This window comes from Cotesia glomerata, linkage group LG7 (assembly GCF_020080835.1).
Source record: "Cotesia glomerata isolate CgM1 linkage group LG7, MPM_Cglom_v2.3, whole genome shotgun sequence".
In the NCBI taxonomy this organism is placed as follows: domain Eukaryota; kingdom Metazoa; phylum Arthropoda; class Insecta; order Hymenoptera; family Braconidae; genus Cotesia; species Cotesia glomerata.
The window spans coordinates 1,232,654-1,260,594 of record NC_058164.1 but is presented as its reverse complement, the minus strand read 5'-3'; the positions used below and the strand labels follow the sequence as shown (position 1 = coordinate 1,260,594).

The window sequence follows — 27,941 nt, the reverse complement described above, 5'->3', positions numbered from 1 at the left end:
ACCTCTCTGTATTTGACCACATTCTTCCTCTGTACTTGACGATTTTACACAGCTCTTATGGACAAGGACGAGTCAAATACAGAAAATGGTCCTGTACGAGCGAGTCAAATACAGAGAGCGTTGACTGTATGTTAAAATAACTTTAGTAGGCTAAAGAGAGTCTTTAGCTCTGTTCTAAGATATTGTTTGAAGCATTGGAACTAATTGAATGTAAAAGTCCATTTATAGAGCTCAAATCCTGTAAGCTGCTATCAATGGGAATTAAAATGAATCTGCAGCTAAAAAGACGATTTATGCTTTCGATGTATACTCTCTGATCGCCATTAATTTCCCACTATCAATAAGTACCCCTTTCAATTTAATACTTCTCTAATCATGTCTAAGTATCTTGAGTAAATTAAATTCGTGTAATACTGTGAAAATTTTCCACCAGCAGTATTGTAATCTTAATTAATTTTATATTTATAACAATAAAAAATAGTTATTTCAATCGGTTTGATGTGACGTCAATATAACAATAATAACTCAATTGTACAAGAAATATTTCTTTATAAATACTCGTACTTTTTTCATTCATTGCAAGTGAAATGATGTTTGATAAAATATTCATGAATATTTTGATATTTCGATCTTGAATGCATAAATTTAGATTCAAATTAAAGTACAAAAATACCATACAATGTTAGAGATTTTTATTTTTAAGAATGGATAAAAAAAATTTTACAATAAAAAATTTAATGACAAAAAGATAAATTAACTGGACTTATAATTAGAGTAATTGTCTCTAAGTTGATAAAATAATTTCGCTCTTTCTTTCTGTTTCCTTTTATTATCTCTTAATTTTTTACCACATGTTTACTTCTAGTTAAAAGAAACTAAGTTGTTTGATAAGTTACAATTGAAAAATATTAAATAAAATTTATTTCCTTTTATCGTCGCAGTTGTCAAAAATACTTTAATTAACAAAAAATTACTTTCACCTCTAAATTTTTATTAACTGAGAAAGTCAATTTCGTTTTACTATTCAATCAAAAGGTTAAATTACTATTTTTTCTAGAGATAGGGGAGCCTGGGGCACGATGGCCCCCTTAAGCGAATTTTTTTATTTTGTGGCTTTTAACCATCAAATTCATTTATTTTCCATCTATTTCGAACGAATCAGTCGACATTTTGCTAAAAATCGAAAAAAAATTTTTTTTTTCTGGGGCACGACGGCCTCCTCTCCAAAAAATCATATAAAAAAAATTTTTTTTACTAAAGCTATTACCATCAAAATCTAGAGATTCTCCTGCCAGAAAACGTTGTCGAGGGAAAACCACGATTCTTACGAGTCTTGAGTATCGCCGAGAAATCACAGAAAAAAAAAAAATCAACATGAAGCAAAAAAAAAAGACTTCAATTAAACAAAAAAAAAAAAAAAAAACAGAAATAAAACAATATCAAAACCAAAAAATTTGAAAAAAAAAACATTTAAAATATAAAAATTATAAAAATATAAAAAAAAAGACTTTCGTCAGAGTCCTCAAAGTCATGGATTCAATGTAAAAATTGTAATAAATGATCTTATGATTCTTGCGCAGGTAATGGCGAAGATTATTCTGACGAATATGTCTGTGATCATTACGAATAATCGTATATTCATTAAAATATCTCGATGTGATTTCCTAATCATCGAACATTTATATTTCATGTTTTATTCAAAGTTTAATTTTTGTTAACGTCTTAAAAAATTATTATAAATTTCATTGTTAAGCTGTTAATTAGTTTTAAATAGATAATAGTTAAAAATATAATTAATTTCTTTTATTGCAATCGGAGGTTTTAAACCTACGTACAAGAAAAAATATAGAAATGTTATTTAGCAATGAATTGGTTACATTAGTTTACATTGATTGAAATCACAGGTTGAGTTTTCAGATTGAGCTTTTAAAATACGTAATATCTTGAACCAGACCTTTTTTTTATATTTTTATCAAGTCAAAATTAGAAATATGAATTGCGTAAAGTAAGACATCCTTGGAGGAATTCAAATAAATTTTTGAGATTAGGTTTCTGTCTGGTGCAGAGCGTACCGTGATCAATAATTAATAATATAATTATTATTGTTTTAATTTCAAAAAACTGTGTTTTCAATTTTTATAAGCTATATAATTCAACTTTTCATTAAATTTTTCAGTTTAATTAAATTCATTCTGATTCATTGACCTGCAAAGGCCTAAAATAATGAATTCTTCAAATTTGTCATTTTTTTTCGAATGATCCATTATGCCCCACGTATCACATATTAGCCCGAAATATCATAAAAACCTCATAGAGGTCATGACGGAAAATGGAAAAAAAAAATTTTACCTAATTTATGAGAGGGGCCGTTATGCCGGGGACCGTCGTGTACCACTCTCCCCTGCATGATTCAATTTTTTGTAAAATTTTTCAGTTTAATTATATTTTTTCTAATTCATTTTACCACAAATTTATCACAATTTAAAAAAAAAAAATTATTTTTCGTTACAATTTTTTTTTTCGAGTGGTCCATTATGCCCCACATATCACATATTGGCCCAAAATATCATAAAAACATTATAGAGGTCATAACTTGAGGGAAATTAAAAAAAAAAATTTTTACCTCATTTTTGAGGGGGGCCTCTTTGTGCCCCAGGTTCCCCTATATCGTTTATCGTGAGAAAGGCATACGGCAATGTTACACTGATAGAAGGATTTGTTTATAGTTAAAAATATTTGTTAATATTTAACAAATCATTTATTAGAGACCACTTTTTAGTCTTTAATAAATATTTCTTAGCATTTAAAAAGATTTATTAATATTTAATAAATGAATATCAGATTTATTAAATACAAACAAATTATTTTAAATACTAACAAATATTTGTTTAATGCTAAAAAGTGGTCTCTAATAAATTATTTGTTAACTATTAACAAATATTTTTTGATACAAATAAATCCTTCTATCAGTGTACCCCATTTAAAAATATTCATTTAAAAAAATTCACTGTCATAAGATTTGAATTTTTTTTCAATAATTCCAATTGATTTCAATTTCTAAGTATATATCTATAGATATATAATTTGCATAGAGTGAATTTTTTTAATTTTTTTCAATGAATATTTTTAAACAGGGTAGTCCTCTTCGTCAGAAAAACTGTAAAAATTTCTTGCAAAACTTAAAAAAAATTTTCTTCAGTTAAATTTTAGTATTTGATAGTAAAAGTTATAAAAAGTTGATAATGTAGTCAAAATTAATTTCCTCTAAATTTAAAATTAATTAAAAAATATCAAAGGATAACTGAGCTTATTCCACTAAAAAGATGATAAAAAAATAATTGCTTTAATATAAGTTAATAAACTTTATCTAGTAAATTTAAATTAAAATTTAAACAAAAAAGTTTGATGGAAAGTAAAATTGTCCTGATTCAATTTTCCGTGAGAAAAAATTGAAAAAATGAACATCCAGCAAATGGTTACTAAAAAAAAAATTTATTTTATTATTCGTGGATACCAATTTCTTTATCGTCGGCAATTTATCGTCGCTTACCGATAGTCCATAAAATATCAAAAAATAAAAAAGCTCAACAAACAGGGGTTAAAAAATAAAGTCTAAAGCTCGCATGCGCGTAAGCTCGGTAACTCCCACAAATATGTTTTTTATTTATAGTTTGTAACAATAGATCCGTAAACTTTTAATAGAAAATAAGTAGTAAAAAGTAAATAAATAAATAAATAAAGTATCAGAGGCGCTATTAAAATTTAACATAGCGGTTAATGAAACGTAGCATTTAGCAATAAAATAAGTACAGTATTGTTTCATTTTAGCGCAAGCTCCGTGAATCAAGTGAAAATGGATGACTTGGTTCAGACAGGCGTCGCGACGCCAGGCGTCGCTTATATCGTCGTGTCGTTCGGTCGTTCGTTCAGATGTTAAAAAGTGGTCCGTGTGTACGTTCGTGCTCCGCGAGGGTAAAGACAACAGTGAGGGTGGCACGTAACAATAAAAATATATAGATAATAATAGTTATAGTAATAATCCAGTAATAATAATAATAAAAATTAAAAATCAAAATTACCGTGTTAAATTTATAATTAAAAATAAGGTAAACTAAAAATAAACTAAATAAATATTTAATAAAAATAACGAACAAGTTTTTTATTATATATTCAATAAATTTATAAATTTATAAAATCAATTGATATATTACACCATCGCCATTCAAACGTAAATAAACGCAAGAGGAAAGCTCCCAAACGTCGAGCTTATGAATAATATAATAACTACGTAGTGTTAATCGGTGGGTGTTTTGTATTTTACCACTCGTGGATTTTTTCAAGTGGTCATTTTCCTGAGTGATGGGGGTGAATTTGACGCGATTATAGATAATAAAAAAAATAATAATCACCACAAGTAGTTCAGTTGACTCAAATGATTAAAACTAAATTATTAAAAAAAGGACTCACTAGTCAATGAACCCGCATGCCACAAATTCATTGTAACATATTACATTATACTACTATTATTCCTTGATCATAATTTTTTTTACATCTTGACTCATCGGGTTTTTCAGTATAATAATGATTTTTTTCCGCGAATAATAAAATTATACATGCGGTTTTCCAATTATTGGCTCCAATAATAATTGTATTGTTAAGTACAGTATAGAAACCAAAAAAAAATGATGAGCAAGGCAATTACCACACACTAATGTAGTCAGTCGAGGCGATCGACTGAATCCGGATGTTCTATTTTTAATTGAACAAGTGAATCAACGCTTAGCTAGTATCTACGTGTCTATGCATTTTTACAAGTACAACTTAAACTCGATTGTTTAAATTAACAGATCCGGTTTATCATATTTTTCAATAAATTTTTGTTGAACTATTTCTATGATTATTGGATGCATATATGCAGTAAACTGGATCCAGTTAACAATTGAATGTTAAACATTGTACTTTACATGTATTTTATTTTATTTGTATGTCAGCCCCGCCCCTTAATAATCAACCCACGTGTAACATTTTATTGACGATTCTTTAATAATTTTCCCTCATCTTTTTCGCAGCTGAAAATAAATAGTAACAACAATTATTGTGTTGAAAAGTATTACGGCTGAAGAATAGAGACAAGTCATACATGTATGTTACTACAATGCATACTCATATATAATATATGTATATTATATACATATTTACAATAAAGAGATAGAGCGGGAGTGTGTGTGTACATCACCCTCGCGTATTCTAGTCTTACATATTGTGGTACGTGTGACACGCGACCCTCGTCGAGTAAAGACGACACACAAGAGTAATCAGCTTGTGAATGTGTGAGTGGTGGATGCAACACTCAACTAGGACACAAGTGTAAATATGACGCGTGGATTCTATTATCAGTTTACCTGATACTTGGGGATCCTTGTTCGTCCTCACGTTCGAATCAGAGAATGCGGTAAGTCTTAGTTTTCTTTCATTGTAAACTAAAAAAATTTTTTTATTAAATTGATTTTAAATTTTAATATTTAAATTAATAAATAATAAGCGTGTAAATTGAAAATAATTTTTTTTAATCACCATTTTAACGGACAATTAAACAGATTTTAAAAAGCAAAGATGAGGGTAATTAAAAAATAAAAATGAAAATGTCACAGATAAAATCTTAGCTCTTACCATAATTTCTCAAATATCGTATGCCAGTAGGTCACTACTCTCTCCCTCGTTTAAACTCGACCCGAGCAAGTGGAGACGCGTAAAAATAAATCCAAGCCATAGCTATATAATTTTTAGTTGAGCTCTTCATCTCTCCTTCGACTTGGTTCATCTATAAACATAACCGTAAGATAAGAAAAATTAAAAAAAAAAAAAAAAAAAAAAAAAGTAATAATTTATTTTTTTTTTCTTAGTGTAAATATGTAATAATAAAAAAGTGATTTAATGAATAAAAGAATAAATAAACAGGAACGTGACATACTTTAATAGATACATATATTATATAGGGTAAAAGACTACTCTCAAACGAGGTTAAATCGTTCAACCCCTATTGAGTTCTTTAAATAAACACCGAAGGTATAAGGGATGATGAAAAAATTGCACATCATAGACAAGAGAGTAAAGAGAGTAAAGAGTGTACTGGGAGATAGAATGTGATGATAGAAGGTATAAGGGTGTTAGAGAGTGTATACCTTGCTAGGTGTATTCACCTGTGGGCGCGATCGACCAACCGGATATAATTGAACTTTTCACTGTATAAACTATAACTATATAATAGTTTATTAGTATTGGTATTTAGTAAGGTCGCTGTGTCAATCAAAATACTATTATGTATTACATGCAGAAGATAAAAGCTCAATAATAAATAATAATTTATTGTTAAAAGTATATCAAGTTCATATAATTCTCGTCAATAATACTGAAAAGTATTTTACAGGATTGGACTCATTCCAACATTAAACCTGTCGATCACCGATTGCCTCACTCTCTTTTAATTTTCATGGTCTTTTGAAGGAAGAAAATAAGAGTGAAATAGAATTGAATAGAATTGGAATAAAATAAAGTAATAGAAAGAGAGTAAATTAAAAGAAAAAATTCGTACAAGGTCACTTTAGTAGAGTGCAACAGGTTGAAGAAAACTTGGGGTATTATGTGTTACGCTAACACACAACAATCTCTATCATCTTAACTTATTATTGTAGGCCGTTGTAAAGAGAGTTTGGACGTTAAATTACGACGTAAGATAGAGCAGAGTAGAGGATAAGATGAAAAACCAAAGATTCAATCCCGGGCTAGAGGCGTCGTGTGAGGCTTTGCTACACTAGTATTTCGAAGCCACTAAATATAGCAAACGCAATTCGTTTAGTAAAGCTTTACTTGCCCGTGTCTCTCTCCTGAAACGCCTATACTACTTTACTTAGCTTCACTTGGCTGTATTTTAAATTACATGTCATTTTTGTTCTTTTTGATTTTTTAGTTGTAATTTTAAATATTATTATTAAAAATATAAAAAAAAAAAATCGGGTGTCTAATTAACGAAAATAAAAATAAAATTATTTAAAATAAAAATGTTTACAAACAGTTTAATAATAGAGAGTATTGACATTGTAGCCCTGGAAAGAAGCTAGTGGTGAAAATCTCGCCGTAGCATGCCAAGGAGCGGTCAGAGGAACGTGACTGTGATCCCGCGTCGATCGCAACAGCAGTCAATCAGGCCAAGTTCTGTTGATACGTGGAACAAAAAGCGTGGAAGAAGGAAAAGACGTTTCCACGAGGACGACGAGGATACGAATAGAGAACGTGACAACGGTTACCGAACGACCACGGTCGTTGGAGATCTTGACACGAAGAACCGATGAGCACAGGCGATGGCGTCGCGTCCTCGGGTCCCGGCGTCGACAGCGGGGCCCGTGTCACCTCGCTCAGCTACCCGGCGACCCAGCCGAGTGGTACGGCGAGTGTCACCGCGCCACAAGACACTATGGGCTCCACCAAGGCGGTAGCACCTGCTGGAGGTGCTGCTCCAGGAGCTGGTGGTACCTCCATAACTCCTGCGGCGCCTAAAAGACCCGCCCGACGGGGTGGCAAACCACCGCCTGATCGACCTGTTCGAGCGTTATTTTGCTTAACCCTAAAAAATCCTTTAAGGAAAATGTGTATCGAAGTCGTCGAATGGAAGTATCCTTTTTATTTATTATTATTATCAAAATATTTTTGATTTAACAAAAATTTAACAAAAAAATTTGTTCCGAAAAATTATTTATAAAAAATTACATTTTTAATTTTTTAAAATTTCTACATGTCAATTTTTTTTATGAAAATTAAGTTAGCTGACATCTAAAAATTTTTAGAATTTTTTTTTTATTAAAAAAATTATAAAAAAGTAAAAAAAAAAATTTCATTTGTAAAAAACTTGAAAAACTAAAAGTGTAATTTTTAAAAAATATTTTTTTGTTCTAATTTAATTATTGAAAAAAAATCAAAAAATTAAAGACGTCGGCTAACTTTAGTATTATATTTTTTTTTCTAATTTTTTTTTGCAATAATTTATTTGTCACCAAAATTATTAAATATCTGCTCAATTAATTTTCATAATATTTTTTTAGAATTTTTTATTTCTATCGAACCTTAACTAATTTTATTACAGACCTTTTGAATGGCTCATCTTGATAACAATATTTGCGAATTGCGTAGCGTTAGCAGTTTACACTCCTTATCCATGCGGGGATTCCAATTCAACGAATATGTTCTTGGAAAAAGTGGAATATGTGTTTCTTGTAATTTTTACAGCTGAATGTGTTATGAAGATTATTGCATACGGTTTTGCATTGCACCAAGGATCTTATCTTCGTAATGGATGGAATATGTTGGATTTTACAATTGTTGTCATCGGGTAAGTTTATTTTTATGACACAGAATGTTACTAATAGTTATAAAGTGATCGACGATAATTACTTATTATCGTATCCGGAAAAGTTAAAAAATAACGTTAAGTTTATGGAAAAACCTATTCTTAAATTTATATTAACCAACTTTTATTGCACGCCTCATAGCGCGAAGCGCGTGAGGTTGTGCTTTATACTCGTCAAGTTCAAGCAATTTTGTGATCTTTAAAAGCCTCTATCACAAGCATACTACACTTATACAATGATATAAGTAGATGTACACCGAAAAAACACTTAAATTAAACCATCTTTTACTTTCTAAAATCATTTTAAGTTGCTATTTTGAAAAAAAAAACGTTTTGAAAAAAATTTTACGTGGACGTCCGGATGTCACCCCATTTTGGATGTACCAAAGATTACTCCCGAATAAATTGATATTTTAAGACCGGACCTTTTTTATTAGTTTAAGAATTCGATGAACTGGGTCCGTATTTCATATCAGTGGCCTAGTTTGCGTATTTTTTTTTTAATTGAATTTTTATTAAAATTCACTACGATACAACCGTACAAAGCCAAACGAACTTTTCTTATTTGTCACGTAAAAACTATGGCACCACTTGATCAAGCTAGATTTTTTTAGACTGCGTGCGCATATGACAAAAAAAAAAAGGGTGCCGATGTTTAAAAAAAAAAAAATAAAAAATACTCTGTAAGAAATTAATTAATTATAATTTTTTTTTTTTTTTTTAATCAATTACACAATTAATTGTCTTCTTAAAAAATGAATGAGCGTTATGAGGCGTGCACTTTTGGATTTTCCAAACTTTTTTTACCCACTGTTTGTAAAGCTTAAAATGTTTTTTAAAAAAGTGTCACAAATTGATGGAGCAATAATTACATTATAAATAGATATTTTTATAATTACTACACTGAGAAAAACAAACATTTATTTTGGGAATTTGTGTTCTTGACACGAGAACGTATATTCTTCAAAAATGCCAACAAAGTACTTTTTTTCTGAAGAATTGATTAAAATAATTTTTATATTATTCAAATAAAGCTATTTCCTTATAACGACAAAAACAGATATAAATATTATATTTTCGAAAAATCAATAGATTAAATTGTTGAATCAAAAAATCTTTGTTGGGAGATCATTTTTATTTATTTTTTAAGTATATGGAAAGAATATAACATATTTAAAATTTGTAATTATGATTATCAGTATGATCAGTACGGTATTGCAACACCTGATGAAAGAAGGATTTGACGTAAAAGCCTTGAGGGCTTTTCGAGTCTTGCGACCACTTCGGCTGGTTTCCGGAGTTCCAAGTCTTCAAGTTGTTCTCAATTCTATTCTGAGGGCTATGATACCGTTGTTACACATCGCGTTGCTGGTACTCTTTGTTATCATAATCTATGCTATTATCGGACTCGAGCTTTTCTCGGGGAAAATGCACAAAACATGTAGAAGTAATATTACAGGTAACGTTATATCAAACAAACACTGCATTAATGAGGATGTAGATCATGTTATGAAACTTGTTAGTTCATCAAAAGAAATAATATCCTTTTCTTTTCATTCTATTAAATGTATGTCACATTACTTTCCAGATAAAATAATGGAAAATCCACATCCCTGTGGAGATAGTGGATTTCAGTGTAGTACTTTAGGTCCAGAATACTTCTGCAGTCGTCAATACTGGGAAGGACCGAACGATGGTATTACAAACTTCGATAATTTTGGCCTGGCTATGTTGACTGTCTTCCAGTGTATCACTCTTGAAGGATGGACTGATGTTTTATACGACGTAAATACTGGCTTTTAGTGACTAATTTATATAGCTTAAATAGATGAACAAATTACATAACTAGGCCATGTAAAACTATTATATCTATTTTTATAGATTGAAGATGCTATGGGAAGCACATGGCAATGGTTATACTTTATCTCAATGGTTATTCTCGGAGCTTTTTTTGTTATGAATCTAATTCTCGGAGTGTTATCCGGGTTAGTATATTTCATAAACTAATTCTAATTTTAAGTTTTTTTTTTTATGTTTGTAATCCAGTAACTTATTTATGTTTTTTTTTTTCTTTTAATATTCAGAGAATTTTCTAAAGAGAGAGAAAAGGCTAAATCACGAGGAGACTTTCAAAAGCTGAGAGAGAAACAGCAAATTGAAGATGACCTTCGGGGATATTTAGATTGGATAACTCAAGCGGAAGATATTGAACCGGAAGCTGATGAAATGCCACAAACACAGGATGGCAAACGTATAATATAACAATTTATTATCGTATTTTATCTATTTAATTTATTTTGTATAACAATAATTAATTGCATTAATGATTTAATAATTTGTACAGAGAAACAGCAAAATGAAATGGAGAGTACCGATAGACTGGAGGGTGATGAAGAAGGGGTTCAACAGGAATCGGTGTGGAAACGCAAGCGACGAGACTTTGATAGGTTACTATCTGATTATCAGACACATCTGCATATAATATAATAAAATAATTTATTGAATAAATGAATTATTTATAATTAAAAATATTTATAATTAATTTACAGAGTGAACAGGCGTATGAGAAGAGCGTGCCGTAAAGCTGTTAAATCTCAAGTCTTTTACTGGTTAATCATAGTATTGGTATTTTTAAACACCGGTGTATTGGCCACTGAACATTACAGACAACCAGACTGGCTTGATCAATTTCAAGAGGTCACAAATATGTTTTTTATTGGCCTCTTCAGTATGGAAATGATGCTGAAAATGTATAGTTTGGGATTTCAAGTAATGTATCAACTATAAATATCATTAATAATACTTATATTTATTCCATAAATTTATTAATACTGCAGACTAATAATAATAATGATAATATTAATACAAATACAGGGTTACTTTGTCTCACTTTTCAATCGTTTTGATTGCTTTGTTGTGGTGGGTTCCATCAGTGAAATGGTTTTAACACGCACAGAAGTAATGCCACCCTTGGGAGTTTCAGTTCTTCGTTGTGTTAGGCTTTTAAGAGTGTTTAAAGTAACTAAGTAAGTATTATTAATTTGAACCATTGTGTTAATTATTATTATTAATAAATTTATTATATTTATTTAGATACTGGAGGTCTTTATCAAATCTCGTGGCTTCCTTGTTAAATTCAATCCAGTCAATTGCTTCCCTGTTGCTTTTGCTCTTCCTTTTCATCGTTATATTTGCTCTTTTAGGCATGCAGGTATTATATAATAATTTATTTAATAGAATTATTATCCAATTTTATTTATTAATTTGTTTTGTTAATAAATTATTTCAAATCCCCAGGTTTTTGGAGGTAAATTTAACTATGATGATTTGCAAGACAAACCTCGCAGTAACTTTGATAGCTTCTGGCAAAGTTTACTGACAGTATTTCAAATATTAACGGGTGAAGATTGGAATGCAGTTATGTATGTGGGTATAATGGCGTACGGCGGTGTCGCCAGTCATGGAATTCTCGCCTGTGTTTATTTTATAATTTTATTCATTTGCGGAAATTGTATCCTTTGAAAAAAACTCACTAATTATTATATTTTAATCTAGATGTCAAGTTTAAAAATTAGTTTTATTTTTCCTAACAATTGTTTAAAAAATAGACATTCTTCTGAACGTCTTCTTGGCCATTGCCGTGGATAATCTCGCGGACGCAGAATCGTTAACTGCCATTGAAAAAGAAGCTGAAGAAGAAGCAGAAAAAAATAAATCTCGAAGTGGTTCTTTGGCACACGATGAACTAATTGGCCCAGATGACGGTGGTGATTTAACTGGTGGAGAAGAGGAAGAAGGAGGCGGAACAGACTTAGAGCATGATCCTAATGAAACCATGGATGATTATGAAGCGGCGTTAGATACTGAAGGGTAAAGATTAATTTATTTATTTTTGTTGTTTTGAGAAGACATGGATTAATTTAATTTGCTAGATGATTAATGAGTGATTGATTGTTTCAGATCCAAAGACGAGGAAGATAGCGATCGTCGGGGAAAAATACGGATAACTATTGAATCAGATGATGAGAATTTTGAACACGGTGAGGAAGAAGAAGAAGAAGAAGATGATCATACTGAAATGGATGGTACTTTATTTAAATACAATTAATTTTTAATCATTGAAAAAATTGTAATGCTTGAACGCTTTATTTTAATTGCTGTTATTTTACTTTTTAATTTGAGATGGCGGAATGGGAGGAGAAGAAATATCAGCGAGACCGCGTAGAATGTCAGAATACAAAATGACTAATGAGAAACCGCCGATACCTGAAGGTTCATCATTTTTTTTATTCTCACAAAAAAGCAGATTTCGAATATTCTGCCATTGGTTCTGCAACCACAGCTGGTTTGGTAATGTTATACTCATGTGTATTTTGATATCATCCGGGATGCTTGCTGCTGAAGATCCCCTCAACGCTCAATCAGACCGCAACAACGTAAAATTAATTCTTCATTGATTATCTCAGTACTTAAATGAAACTCTGATCGTAAAATATTATTTAATTTAAACAGATTTTAAATTACTTCGACTACTTCTTCACATCAGTATTCACGTTCGAGATATGTCTGAAGATGATATCCTACGGATTCGTCTTACACGATGGAGCGTTCTGCCGTTCGGCTTTTAATCTTCTAGATCTTTTAGTAGTCTGCGTTTCTCTTATTTCGATGGCCTGGAGGTAAAAATACTACCATGAATAAGCCAATATTTATCTAAATCCTAGAAGTATAAACTAATATATCATATTGTTATAGATCCGGTGCAATATCATTTATTAAGATTCTACGAGTTCTTCGTGTCCTCAGGCCGTTGCGTGCCATCAATCGAGCCAAAGGCCTCAAGGTATTTTGTTTTTGTCTGCATCTCTCTACTTTCTTATTCTCAATAGCACTTAACTCTAAACCATCAGTTAAAATTATTTTTTTTCTTAAACGTCTTTACCGAAAGTTACATTAATAATAATAAAAAAAAAAAACATTTATTTTTAGATTTTTTTTAATTTGAATTCAAATTTTAATCTGCAAATGTCCATTCCCGTTAGAAAATTCTTAATCTAACATTTGCTGTAGATATAACTGATGTTAATAATAAATTTACTTATGAATTAAATTTTTAGCAGGCTAGAATATAAAACGAAGTTTTCAAGTAACTTCATGAACTAATAAATAATGAATCAAAAAATTTATTAGCCGGGTTAGTTGGGTACTGGTGGGTGGGAGATAATAGATAAAACTTGTTCATTTTAGTCTCAAAGATTTAGTGAAGTAAAGTAATAAATAATAATGATAAAGTAGTGGATGAAACAATAAAAATTTACTGTAATGAAAGATTGAAAATCACATGATATATCTTAATGTTAAAACTCAGCACGTAGTACAGTGCGTCATCGTAGCTGTAAAGACTATCGGAAACATTGTCCTTGTCACCAGCCTCTTGCAGTTCGTCTTTGCCGTTATTGGCGTACAACTCTTCAAGGTAGGCTGCTGACGTCGAAACAAACTGTAATGATCAATTGGATCATTGATGTATAAATGATCCAACATCAATTTCATCTAATAATTCGAGTGGTTTTCTTCTTGATATATTTTTTGTGGTGACCCCCTTGACCCTATTAAAGACTTACAATTAATTAATTAGTTAACTTCTCTTTCCTTTGTATTTTTAATTTAAACTATTTTAAGGTGTTTTTTTAAGTTTTTACTTAACTTTTTGACATTTTATATTTTACACTGTTGTTAAAATATTCACCTCTTGTATTTTTAGCTCTTACTACTCACTTTAGTAATTTTTAAAAATAATCACTAAAGTAAATATCACACTAATCGTAAATCACTGTGAAATTTATTATCAATTTATTGATTCAAGTGTGTTACTGTATTTGTTTATTTGTTTGTTGATTTCTTTTCTCTTTTTTTTTTTAAGTAATTTTAAATTATTAATACAAGAGAATGTGAGGCAACCCATGTTCTTTCCGACCAATGCACCTTTCGGTTCCCGAAAACAATAGTAAAGTTCTTTATTTAAAATAGAACAATTGTAAAAAACAAATTAGTATATTTAAAATTTTTTTATTAAATTTCTGTTAAATGTTTAAAATAATTAGTCGCGTACATCTCAACCCTGTATCCCTAATTGACTGGTTTGTTTGATCATTTTTTTTGTGAATTTATAGACATGCAACCCAGTAAACTGTTTTTTTCCTTTAATATAACTCGTGATAATAGTTCCTTTATTTAATATCGAGTAAGCATGCTTATTTTACTTTATTTATCTTTTTTTTTTCTTTTTTTTTTCTATAAATTTATTCATTGCAGTGGTGTGTCGCTATATTAACACGACATTTATTATAGATTATAATTTATAATTATTATTATAAATAAAATTGTTGTGCTAAACGAAATTCTATTGATGCGGCAAAATAATATTTATACTTATTAAAAAATTAATTATTAAAGAAACTTAAAATTGTTGGCTTCGCGTAGCCGACAGGTGCATTGCCGAGAGGGATATATATGTAATACGAAGAATTTTATAAATAATAATCGCTACCAATGAGCCTTCGGACTGCTCTAAAACCCAATGAATAAAAAAGTGGGAAGTGAATTTTTACCTGTACCCAAAAACAAAAACCAACCCTGTGGCCAAACCCTTCAGCCCTCACCTGCCCTACCCAACTAACTCGCAATTTTAATAGTAAAAAAAACAATAATAATCATAATATTTGAATTTAAAAATCCAAGGACTCCCGGATTAATGCTAATATCTCTTTTTTTTTGTTTCACTCTGCCTCGTATCGTCCTGCGTTGAATCTGATCCCGCTGTGCTCGCTCGCGTCCTGCTCGCACCTGACCTCAACTTAATAAATACATTAATTAATTAAATATCAAAATTAATTAATTGCAATACATTAAATTGAACATATAATGCAAATGATACGTCAATAGTACGTAGTAAAATGTGTGATTGTTGCCATTAAAACAATTGGTAACATCATGTTGGTCACCTATCTCCTACAATTCATGTTCGCTGTTATTGGAGTACAGCTATTTAAGGTAAAAAATCCTTAAGCACGACAAAAAACACTTCCACGCTTCCGCAATTAATTTTTTTTTAACGCACGCTCTACACGCACGATGAAAAATAAATACAATGCCAAACAACTAATGCAGGGCAAAAATAGTTTAGTAAAAGACACCATTAGCATAGAAAATAGTAATTTTTTTTTTAGTTTAGATTAAAATTAAAAATGTTCTTAAAATTCCGTCACACTTTTTTTTCTTTAATTATTTTATTATTGTTATAAATGTATAATTACCTTTAATGTCCGCAGATATGCATGTGTTAATCCAAGACAATAAAAAACCAACAGTGCGACTCGTCGAGAGAAAGGGGCAAGTTCTCCGTTTGTTCGCGACACCCTCTTATCTCATCGAATAAAAAAAAATCACATTCATTTTAATTACACTATTATTTTTTATAAACTTTTTTTATATTACAAATAACACCGCGATAAAAAAACACACTGTTACTTGCATTTTTTTATATTTCAATAATTAAAAAAAAAAATATATATATATATATATATATATTTATTCAATATTTATATAAGGAACCTAAAATAAAAAATGCTTATCAATGAATTTCGTTTGCACGCGATTTATAAATTTTATTAAAAGCAATTTATTAGACAAGCACGCGCGCACTTTAAACATTTTTATTATAACGCTTTACAACTTTGTTGACACTATTGTCTAAGAATGTTAACAAGCTGTTTATTTATCATTTTATAAGTTATTGATCCAATTTGTTGTTTTATTTAGGGTAAATTTTTTTCGTGCAATGATGAATCGAAGATAACTGAGGAAGAGTGTCAGTGAGTAATTAATTACTTTAGTATCTCTTTTGATAAATAAGATTTTTGATTGAACTAATATTCATTGTTTTTTAGGGGAACTTATTTAGTCTTTGATGAGGGGAATATAAATCAACCGGTTATGAAGGAAAGGGCATGGAGAAGGAATCGATTTCACTTTGACGATGTTGCCAAAGCAATGCTGACTCTCTTTACCGTATCAACATTCGAGGGTTGGCCCAGGTACTATCCAAATGATTAATAATAATTAAATAACGCATGAATGCTCGTAATTACTATCAATACTGGTAACCTAATTTAAAACTTAACAATTTATAGCCTTTTGTACGTATCTATTGACTCAAATCGTGAAAACTATGGACCAATTCATAATTATCGACCGATCGTAGCAGCTTATTACATTATTTACATAATCATTATTGCATTCTTCATGGTCAACATATTCGTCGGTTTCGTTATTGTTACATTTCAAAATGAAGGTGAACAAGAGTACAAAAATTGCGAACTTGATAAAAATCAAGTATGTATTATTTTTTATTATTTATCATGATAATAATAACTGTTATATTACTTCACTAAAAAAGAAAATAAAATATTGTTTATTTTCTTTGCAGCGTAATTGCATCGAATTTGCTCTTAAAGCAAAACCAGTGAGACGTTACATACCAAAACACCGGATACAATACAAAGTCTGGTGGTTTGTTACGTCACAACCTTTTGAATACACTATTTTTACTTTGATTATTATAAATACAATAACGTTGGCGATGAAATTTTACAACCAGCCAGACCCTTATACTCATGCCCTCGACGTTTTGAATATGATATTTACTGCCGTTTTTGCACTTGAATTTGTTTTCAAGCTTGCAGCATTTCGTTTTAAGGTAATTTATTTAATAATAATATTGAGTACACTGAAAGAAAAAATTTCATTAAAAAAAAAAAAAAATGAACAATGTTATAATAAGAAATTAATTTGTTAAAAATTTTCAACAATTTTTTTTCTTAGCTGATTAATTCAAAATTTTTCTCTCGGTAACTCTTTCTTGTTGAAAAAAAGTTTTCTAAATTTGGGAAAAAAAAATTAGGAAAACGGTTGACCCTAAAGATCATCCCTGCAACTTCTCGCTAATTCCGTTAATACCTGGGCGCTTAAAATTGCACCTACGAAGATACCTTTTCTATGCTTTTGAGCTCTTTGAGCTCAAAAGTCTGATAAAAGTTTCATAGAACACTATTGTTTGAATTTTCAAACCGCAATAACTTTTGAATGAATGAACCGATTTGTACGCGGTTGGCGGCATTCTACGCAGTTTTTTAAGCCTTATAAAGAATTTTTAAGTTTCAATTGGTCAAACTAGAAATTTCGGAGTAATTCCGAAAAAACACTTTTTTGGGTTTTCTTTCCTGCACGATATCTCTCGAACGAATCAACTGATTTTGACCGGATTAGCGACAATCGACGTGGTTTTTTTTATGTTAAGAGCTGATTAGTTTTTGGAGTTGATTGATTGAGCCGTTTAAAAGTTATTCCAAAAAAACCACTTTTGAAAAAATTTTTTTTTACAGTTTTTTTAAAATTTTTCGAAATCCATCGGTCCGAATCAGTCCAAATTGTATTCAAAATCTAAGTTTGGCCAAGACCTTTTGAATAGCACCAACCGCGATGAAATCGGTTTAACCGTTCAAAAGTTATAAGCGGTTTACATACTTACACACACACACACACACACACACACACACACACACACACACACACACACACACACACCAATAACTTCCCGATTTTTGAAAATTTTCAATTTTCTTAGCGGGAAGTTAAAAATTTTAGATAGAAAACTTGCGAATTTTCATCCAAAATTCTTTTTCTCAAACTTCGAAAACTTTTTTTCTACAAGAGTTACCGTGAGAAAAATTTTGATTTCTTCAGCTAAGAAATAAAAGTGTAGAAAATTTTCAATAAATTAATTTCTTGTCATAAAAATACCCATTCTTTTCGAAAAAAATTTTTTCTCTCAATTTAGTAAATCAAATAATAATTTATTTGTAATATTTTACAGAATTATTTTGGTGATGCGTGGAATGTTTTTGATTTTATTATCGTATTAGGAAGTTTTATCGACATAGTATACTCCGAAGTAAACGTAAGTCTACCCTCTTATTTTATTGATTTAATTTTTATGCCTAGTGTAAATTAAGTATTGATTTATTTATATATTTATTTACGTATTTATTTATTTATTTATTTATTTACTGAACAGTAGAAAATTGATATTTTCATTGGGTTAAAGTATTGATTTTTTTAGTTGTACCTTTTAAAGGTATTACGCGTAAACTATTATTATTTTATTTAATTATAAATGTATATGGCACATATTTGTTTTTATTTCTAGGCACGACTGCATGTCAAGGCGGGAGTTTCTCCTCTCCCCAACGTTAAAACTGTATGTAGGCGTGGGTCTACGTGAATGATGTGTTGAATGCGAGTGTGTATGTCTGTGTTGTGTGATCATCCCCAATATCACTATCATGCACATAGTATAATTTTATTTTTTTATATTTGTTTTAATCTTATTCTTTTATTCAAATTTTTTATTAATCTACATGTTATACATACAAATGTTTATTTTGTGTAATATAAACATTGTGAATGCAGGAATGCTCTAGTTATCTTTCATCCATTAGCATTTATCTAGGATTCGTGCTCAAAAGTCCCATGTGCAATGAATAAAAATAGTTTTTGATAACAAAAACATAATTGGCAAAGAAATGAAACCTGAGAGGACAAATTTTACTCATAAATCAACCGAAAAATTTATTACAAATCAAAAATAAAAACAAACTATCGAAAAAGAAGACAATTTATTGGTTGAATATCAACGGACTTTTCTGCTTGAATCTAAATAAAAAAAAAAGTAGTAATAGGCATTGCGTGTTGTAAGGTACGCCTAATTGTTAAAACGGATAATCAACTGACGCTGTAGAAATAGTCTAACTACCCTGCCACCACCCCACAAAATAATCTCCCCAATATATCTTGGAGACAAAAAATAATAAAACGATTGTGATAAACAGCGTGCAAAACTTGTTACTTAATTGTTACCGATTTAACTGATAAGATCTGAGTATTAACAATTAAATTACATGTTACAGCCTGGTTCAAACATTATATCCATTAATTTCTTTCGACTGTTTCGTGTGATGCGACTGGTTAAACTTCTAAGTCGTGGCGAGGGTATACGAACACTTCTATGGACATTTATTAAATCCTTCCAAGCGTTGCCTTATGTCGCACTTCTCATCGTCATGTTATTCTTCATCTACGCTGTGATAGGAATGCAGGTCTTTGGAAAAATAGCGCTTGACAACGAGACCACGATTTATCGTAACAATAATTTCCAAACATTTCCTCAGGCTGTATTGATTTTATTCCGATCAGCTACTGGTATGTATTTTTTATATTTTTACACTAAATTTATCAATTAAGTAAATGATAAATAATATTAATATAAATCTATTTTTTTTTAGGTGAATCATGGCAAAATATAATGCTTGATTGTTCAAATCGTCCTGGAGAAGTAAAATGTGATCCGAAAAGTGATGAGCGTACTTCAAATGGATGCGGCAATGATATTGCTTTTCCATACTTTATATCGTTTTATGTACTCTGTTCATTTTTAGTAAGTTATTTTCATTGTTTTATTTTTTCAACAACAAAATTGGATGCGAGAAAAAAAATGAATTATTTCACATTTTTTTTTTTTCACCTAGATTATCAATTTATTTGTCGCCGTTATCATGGACAATTTTGATTACTTGACAAGAGATTGGTCTATTCTGGGTCCACATCATTTAGATGAATTTATTCGTCTGTGGTCTGAATACGACCCAGATGCAAAAGGTCGCATCAAACATCTCGATGTAGTACAATTATTGCGAAAGATATCACCCCCGCTTGGGTTTGGAAAACTGTGTCCTCATCGTGTCGCTTGCAAGGTAAAGTCATTTAATTTTGTTTGCTATTAAACAGACAAAGATCTTTAATTAATATTTTTTACGGGATTGTATAGAGATTGGTGTCAATGAATATGCCGTTGAATAGCGATGGTACGGTTCTCTTTAATGCGACATTGTTTGCCGTGGTGAGAACATCATTGAGAATTAAAACAGAAGGTAATATTGATGAAGCAAATGCTTCGCTTCGAGCTGTTATTAAAAAGATATGGAAACGAACCAACCCCAAGTTATTGGATCAAGTTGTACCACCACCTGGAGGTAAATAAATTGATAAATTAATAAATAATACTTGCAGATTATATTTTTAGCATTGAAATTGAGAGAAAAAATGTTTTTTGAAAAAAATGAGTATTACTGTGGCAAAAAATTAATTTGTTTAAAATTTTAACAATTTTAGCTGAAGAAATTAAAAATTTTTTTATATAGTAACTTTCTTGATAAAAAAAAAGTTTCTTTGATTTTATAAAAAAAAAAAAACAATATTAGCAACTTGCAAATTTTCATCCAAAATTTTTTTTCCAAATTGAGAAAAATTTTTTTAAAGAAGAAAGTTATTGGGAGAAAAATTTTTGTTTTTTCAATTAAGAAATAAAATTGTCAAAAAATTCTAACAAATTAATTTCTCATTATAACATTGCTTATTTTAAAAAAAAAAAAAAAAAAAAAAAAAAAAAAAAAACATTAAATTAACATGTAATATTACATTTCAGTTGATGATGAAGTGACAGTGGGTAAATTTTACGCGACCTTCCTCATACAAGACTATTTCCGTCGTTTTAAAAAACGTAAAGAACAAGAAATGAAAGAGGGTGATAAGGATTGTCATAATACTGCGACACTTCAAGCTGGTTTGAGGACGTTACATGAAGCTGGTCCGGAATTAAAACGTGCGATCTCGGGTAATCTTGAAGAATTACTTGATGATAATCCAGAACCAACACACAGAGTAAATTTGATCATTAATTAATTTTTTGCAAATGCGCAACAACTTGATCATAAAAAATCTAATTTATAAATTTATTATTTTTCTTCACAGAGAAATCATTCGCTTTTCGGCAGCGTTTGGTCGAGTATGCGAAGAGGCCATCACAGTTTCCGCGCTAAATCATTAAAAACAAATTCAAATAACGCTCCAAAGATTTCCCCAACGAATTCGATCGATTTCGTACCGTACGTCTCACTTCAACGAGCTGGTGGAGCGGATGGCAATCAAATCACGGCAAGGTCGCACCAGGTTGTGCCAAACGTCGCTAGGTATGCATTAAATGTCAATCGATATCAGCAAAAAAGCCCTTCTATAAACTTCACATAAGGATTTGTCTGAACTGTAAAAAATATCTAAAAATAAATTTTATAATAATTGAAGCGAGACATTGAAAAAAAAAAAAAAAATAACAATACAGTCGACGCTCTCTGTATTTGACCACATTCTTCCTCTGTATTTGACGATTTTACATAGCTCTTATGGACAAGGACGAGTCAAGTACAGAGAATGGTCCTGTACGGGCGAGTCAAATACAGAGAGCGTTGACTGTAATTAATAATAATAACCATATATTTCTATTACAGTGTAATTAGTGACTCTGGCAACACTCAGACTGCCCCAGAGCCAAGAATAGTTGGATTTGAGGAGAACATACCAATGAGGCCTCTCGCAATGTTCTCAAACACCGGAATGCAGCCGGCTAACTTTCAGAATCCCTACAAAGTATTGGAGTAAGTAAATTACTAAAAATAAATATTTATCGATGTCAATATTTTTATCGGTGCTCCAACGCATCTACACGTTGATAGTTAATCGATGTATTTGACCGCTCGTTTTTATGAATATTTATAAACACAAAATAAAAATATATGAATACTTCAATAATTACCAAAATAAATCGCGAGTTGAGCCTAGTGCATGCCGTATGCTTTGTCCAAATATTTTTTTTTGTTAAAAAAAAAAAAAAAAAAAAAACAAATTGAAAGACATTAAATCCAAAAGAAAATACACAGAAGTATATATTGAAATAATTTTAAATCCTATACTTGTTAAACCATTGTCGCGAGTAGTTAATTATATTTTATATTTATTATTACACTTTGAATTTATTTTTTTTGTAATTTATATCGTTGTTCCAAGCTTCTTTTTTACTGTCATACGTTTCAGTGGTCCGGGTAGCGGTAACTACCTCCATCCAAGTAACGAATATGGTAAGATAATGTTGAGAGAGCTCAGTAGTTGAAACAGCTTGCTCGCTTAATGCCCGCATGGACTATTCTATTAATCATTAGTCATGATTGCTGTACCATTGTCATTTAATGAAAAAAAAAAAATTTTTTTTAACAGAAGCTTGTTTATTCCGCGAACGCGTAAGTGTTCAGAAGAAGCATGTTCATCCGCATGCTTGACTTGGTACTTAGGCTAAGAAGATTAAAAAATAATAGGCTTAAATAATAGATCTAATTAACTAATTAACTAACTAATATATTAATTAATAAACTATGTAACTAAATAAGCCTTAACTCCCGACTGCACTGCCTAACATGTTAACATAACTAAAGTATTTGTCCCCGTGTGCGTTTTATTTTTTTTTTGCCGCCTGCGTATCCAGTCTCGAAGACGGGATCGAGCACCAGCTGACGCCACCGACACCGCCTCCGCGAAGGAATCTTCCTAGCAGTGGAGCAACCATCAGCTTTGCAACATCAACGGAAACCAAGGGTGACTCTAGTACCACCACAACCAGTCAAACAATCTCACCGAGTCCAAGTCCCAGTCCAAGTTTCGGCTCCTCTTCCAACGACGGTGCTCGTTATTACGCCTACGCGTCTAGAGGATGCTGCGTAGATATTATCGGCTGGAGTCATCAGCACGGTACGCCTCATCTTCAATAATAATTAAAAAAAAAATGAAATTAAAGCAAATACACTTTAATTAAACAGTTATGATTTATGACAAACATGAACATGACCAGTCTTCCAAAGCCATCACAAAACTTCTTTACAGTATAAATAAAAAACACACTAAACATACACCGTTCTCGAACCTCAATTTACAGTTGAATAAATGTTAATAGAATATCAATATCAATATCAGATACTTTGCTTTTATCTTGAATTAAAAAAAAAAGAACGTGCTGTTTGTCTTGCTTATCCGGACAGTTTTGGACGACACGTCGCTTGAGGAGGACTCAGCCGGTGGATCCAGAAGATCCATCAGAAAAAAGTCTATGAAGAGATCAAAGTGTATCGATGTACCTGAAGAAGAGGACCCAGGTCTCACGAGAACCTCATCTTCGACCAAACGAAAAGAGACTGCTGAAAATGACAATACAGGGGGAAAAGAGACCAGTCAAGCGCTGTCTGTTGATAGGAAGAAAAGTATTGCCAATGGTTTGAGACTTGCTACCCAAACTATGGCTCTCACCGGGCCTTGGCGAGTTTGCGAGTCTTGTTTGACTCACCGGGCTTCGTTCCACGGCAGAGGTGACGGAATAACCTCGAGTCTATACTTATGATTATTCGAGAATCGATTGGCAATAAGGAATAGAGAATTAAATTTTAAAAATGTTTATATAAAAAAAAAATAAGCAGCATAAATTTTTTATTTTATGGGTCCAAGATAAAAAATTTATATAAATTTATAATTCATGATGCATGATGCTGTTAGCTTTACTTGATGCTCATAATACTAACTCGAGCTTGGCCGCACGCGATTGTTTTTCATTTTGATTTATTATACCCTTTTTTATTGTTTTGTTGAGTTTTACTTTTTTAATTCGTTTTATTTTAGTTTTTGAGTACCTGTAAAGTGTACTTCGTGGATTAACAAGTGTAAAGCTAAAGCTTCAGGCTATGTTAATTAAGAATTAATAATTAAACTAATTAAAATTAACAATTGACTAAAAGTGAGGCATTGGTAATTGTTACAAATTGGCTAATATATTTTTATTTTTTAACGTAAATAGTTACATGGAACAATGAAAGCAACGGAGGCGTTGGATCTGAACGTCTATCGCACAGTTTACCTGGTAGTCCTGCTGATCGTAAGCCCAACTTCGAGGTAATTGGCAGTGCGGAAAGTCTCGTTGGTCGAGTAAGTAAATTTTATTCTTGTACTTTTATAAAATAAAATTGAAATCAGCAGACATTTGATAATTTTATTGATTTTTACTAAAAATTAATTATAAAAAAAAATTTTTAATACATTTGCACTTGTAATTTTTTTTTTAATTTCTAGATGTGGAATTTTTCTATTAAACTTTTTTTTTTTAGTAATTTAGTTGTTATAAAAATTGAAAAAATTAACAGATGTCTTTTAATTTCAGTATCATTTTATAAAATACTATATAATCTATACTGTTAAGAGAATAAGAAAAATTTTGTGTCTAGGATAGTCATGTGATAAAATCTATTTTTTTAGTGAAATTTAGTGAAAATTTAATGAAAATGCTTTATCTCTAGATACATAATTTAGAAATGACCTTGTATCTTGTGAACTATTGACATTTTTAAAGATATAAGCTCACTCTAACATTACACTCATTGAGACCTTTCATTTGAGTACCCACATCAATTTTTCATATATTTATATATATTATATATATGTATATGTAAAAAATATATCAAAATTCATGTGGGTACTCAAATGAAAGCTCTTGATGAGTGTAACATCGGGATGAGCTTATATCTTTAAAAACGGCAATAGTTAAGAAAGTACAGTGCAATTTAACAGATATCTTGTAAATTATTGACATTTTTAAAGATATAAGCTCACCCCGACATTACACTCATCGATACCTTTCATTTGAGTACCCACATCAATTTTTCATATATTTATATATATTATATACATGTATATATGAAAAATATATCAAAATGCATGTGGGTACTCAAATGAAAGCTCTTGGTGAGTGTAACATCGGGATGAGCTTATATCTTTAAAAACTTCAATATTTAAGAAAGTACATTGCAATTTAACAAAAGTCATTATTTAATAAAGCAAAATTTTATTTATTTATAGTTCACAACTCACGGCAGTCACATAGTGACTGCAAGGTTGCTAGTATAATTAAATTGTTAAATTGAAAAATAATGAAATATTAATTGAATATTTAAGGTACTTGCGGAACAAGGCCTTGGTAAATACTGTGATCCAGATTTTGTAAGATACACATCCCGAGAAATGCAAGAGGCACTTGATATGACAAGTGAAGAGATGGATCGTGCCGCTCATCAGCTTTTATTACAAGAACGCCGCGGTCAACCGTTGACTTTTCAACTTCAGCAGAGTATGGATCAACACTGGAATTCACGGCCACAGGGACCACGTGAAATAGTGTACGAACAATTACGGGAACAAATGCCGTCACTAGAACAACCGCAAGCCCAAACTTTACAATTACAACAACAACCGCAACAGCAGCAGCAACAACAGCAATACAATCGTGGAGGACAACCACCTTTGTCTTAGCGACAATGGTCCAGTTATAAGACTGCTGCAACTCGAATTATCGGCAACGAAAAATTTTTTCTTAAATTATTAATATTATAGTTATAATAATAATTAATTATATTATTATTGTTAACTTATTGTATAAAGATAATGATATATGATGGATGAAGAAAAAAAAGAAAAAGAATAAGACAAGGATTGCATTCTATTGACGAATGTTACACGTCATACAACTTACTAATAAGGATTCAATTAATATTTTTTCCTATGAAACATAAAAACTACCAGCCATCACGGTTATATTTACTATACATTTGATTGAAATTACTCTACTCTCTCATTGCTAATAATTACGACTTAGACTTAAACTTTTTAAAAATCTTAAAAAAACAAACTAATAATAACCAAAATTCTGTGGATTTTTAAAAATACTACTGAGGATAATTGATAATGTAAACATACATTACGCGTATACTCATATACAATAATAATATTTATAAAAACTGTTTACACTAGTCTTTTCACAACTGTAATAATCCGTCGTCATCATTAACTTCTACAATTGTCCATTACTATTACTAAAAGTAAAAACTACAATGAGGAATGTAATTTGAAAGAATGTATTTAAAAATTATAGAGAGTAAAAAAAGAGAGAAAGGTATAGTAAGAAAGAGATAGAACGAAAGAAAGTTGGATATAATTATAACAAGTGCCTAAGTAATCTTATATAGTTAAATTATTTCGGACCAGATCAAGACCTTTATCAATCCCAACAAAGTACTTTCGATTGTAAGCAAACGCACACAAAAACTATCGGTAAATATATAGCTGAGAATAATTATTAATCCAGCATATAAAAGCCAATTTAATTATTGCGCATCGAGAGAATTGTCAGTCGAAAAGTAAACAAAATAATAGATAGGGGTTTAAAATATTAAAAATATATAAATCATAATTGTACACTCGATTTTAACGTAATCGCTTTTCGACATTATCCTTACTGTATTATGATATTATTATAATTACTATTATTATTATTACTATTATTATTATTATAATTATTATTATTATTAATATTATTATATTGTCTAATGTCTTTTTATACTATTGTAAAGAGAGTTTACAGTTTACACGGGTAGTGTTCGTAGATCACATGCCGTAGACTTTACAATGACGAATTGAAATAGTAAAAAAAAGTGAAATCCAATTAAAAAATGAAAAACAAAACAAATAAATAAATAAATAACAATCAGGGGCTGTGGAGTGGCGAGTAAAATCTTTGCTAAGCGGAACTGATTTACTTGAATACCGCGTTGTGACTGATTTACTTGTAATCTGATAATATATACATATAAATAATATATATATTTATAGATAGGTAATTATAAATGTACTTATATTTAATCGAGTGTTATAGATAATTACGTTGATCATTTTGTTCCCTCGTTTGTTGTGACTTGGCTATTTAATAAATGCCAAATTAATTATTAATTAAACAATGATAATTTAATTGTATTTAATCATGTATGCTACATGACGATAATTATACAATACTTTTAAATAATCCCATAAAATACAGCCATAAATATTTCTACATACTGTAATAACGAGTGCCTGATTTAAATTCAACAGAAATAATTATTTTAAAAATATTTTTTAATTTTAGTTTACCACACATATTTAATAACGTTACGCACACAAGCGACAACACAAACGACCACGTATTTTATTTATAACATTATAGATTATTGCGATTTATTAATTAAATAAGGTAATAAATTTACGCGTGGAATTTTTATGCAGGTATCTCACAATACTGATTTATTAATTGTGTATGTACTGCATGTTTGATTGGACTTATAATATTGTTATGTATATTAAATTTTAATTAGTTTGTTACAAATTGTGTTCTTTAAAATGAGATAAATGAAAAAATGACAATTATTGAATTAGTTTGATGAGTGAAATTTAATTAATATGATGATAATAATAAAATATGCACTTGGAATGTAAAGAGAGACATTAAAAAAAAAAAATATTAATAAATTATGATACGTTTTGCATGTAATCGATGAAAGATTAAATGACCACATTAATAACTAATAAATAATAATAACTACGCGCAGTAGAATTTGTAAATAATTAATAATTGATACGACTGTGTAAAAAATTTTTAACATCTTTTAAAGCGATTTTCATTCGTTCTACG

The 27,941-nt window shown here is 30.2% G+C and overlaps 1 protein-coding gene across 12 annotated transcripts; it reads left to right on the top strand.

Moving 5' to 3' along the window:
- The first annotated feature begins 3,758 nt into the window (after window positions 1-3,758).
- Window positions 3,759-26,982, top strand: LOC123268477 (muscle calcium channel subunit alpha-1). Of its 12 annotated transcripts, none has more exons than XM_044733554.1 (36): window positions 3,759-4,106; window positions 5,070-5,452; window positions 7,102-7,668; window positions 8,138-8,383; window positions 9,601-9,860; window positions 9,990-10,186; window positions 10,283-10,386; window positions 10,486-10,652; window positions 10,746-10,848; window positions 10,951-11,170; window positions 11,276-11,427; window positions 11,495-11,612; window positions 11,699-11,912; window positions 12,010-12,271; window positions 12,362-12,486; window positions 12,584-12,837; window positions 12,914-13,080; window positions 13,157-13,244; window positions 13,770-13,877; window positions 16,223-16,275; window positions 16,351-16,497; window positions 16,594-16,795; window positions 16,890-17,159; window positions 18,336-18,419; window positions 18,669-18,719; window positions 19,429-19,720; window positions 19,804-19,955; window positions 20,047-20,271; window positions 20,346-20,550; window positions 21,003-21,238; window positions 21,329-21,546; window positions 21,862-22,008; window positions 22,890-23,152; window positions 23,440-23,763; window positions 24,246-24,373; window positions 25,397-26,982. In XM_044733554.1, exons 3-36 carry the CDS (start codon window positions 7,346-7,348, stop codon window positions 25,748-25,750), a joined length of 6,459 nt encoding a protein of 2,152 aa, XP_044589489.1. In that variant the 5' UTR covers window positions 3,759-4,106; window positions 5,070-5,452; window positions 7,102-7,345; the 3' UTR covers window positions 25,751-26,982. The 12 variants fall into 12 exon arrangements, with proteins under 12 accessions (XP_044589489.1, XP_044589496.1, XP_044589487.1 ...); XM_044733552.1 differs by lacking the exon at window positions 3,759-4,106 and adding an exon at window positions 4,137-4,301; XM_044733551.1 differs by lacking the exon at window positions 3,759-4,106 and adding an exon at window positions 4,137-4,499.
- The last annotated feature ends 959 nt before the right edge of the window (window positions 26,983-27,941 follow it).

Bases quoted from the DNA above. Each gene is read 5' to 3' on its own strand.
- LOC123268477 (XM_044733554.1), top strand. From the start codon at position 7,346: ATGAGCACAGGCGATGGCGTCGCGTCCTCGGGTCCCGGCGTCGACAGC. The intron at 12,838-12,913 runs GTAAAATTAATT...TAATTTAAACAG, and splicing joins CTCAATCAGACCGCAACAAC to ATTTTAAATTACTTCGACTA. The intron at 20,272-20,345 runs GTAAAGTCATTT...GGGATTGTATAG, and splicing joins CTCATCGTGTCGCTTGCAAG to AGATTGGTGTCAATGAATAT.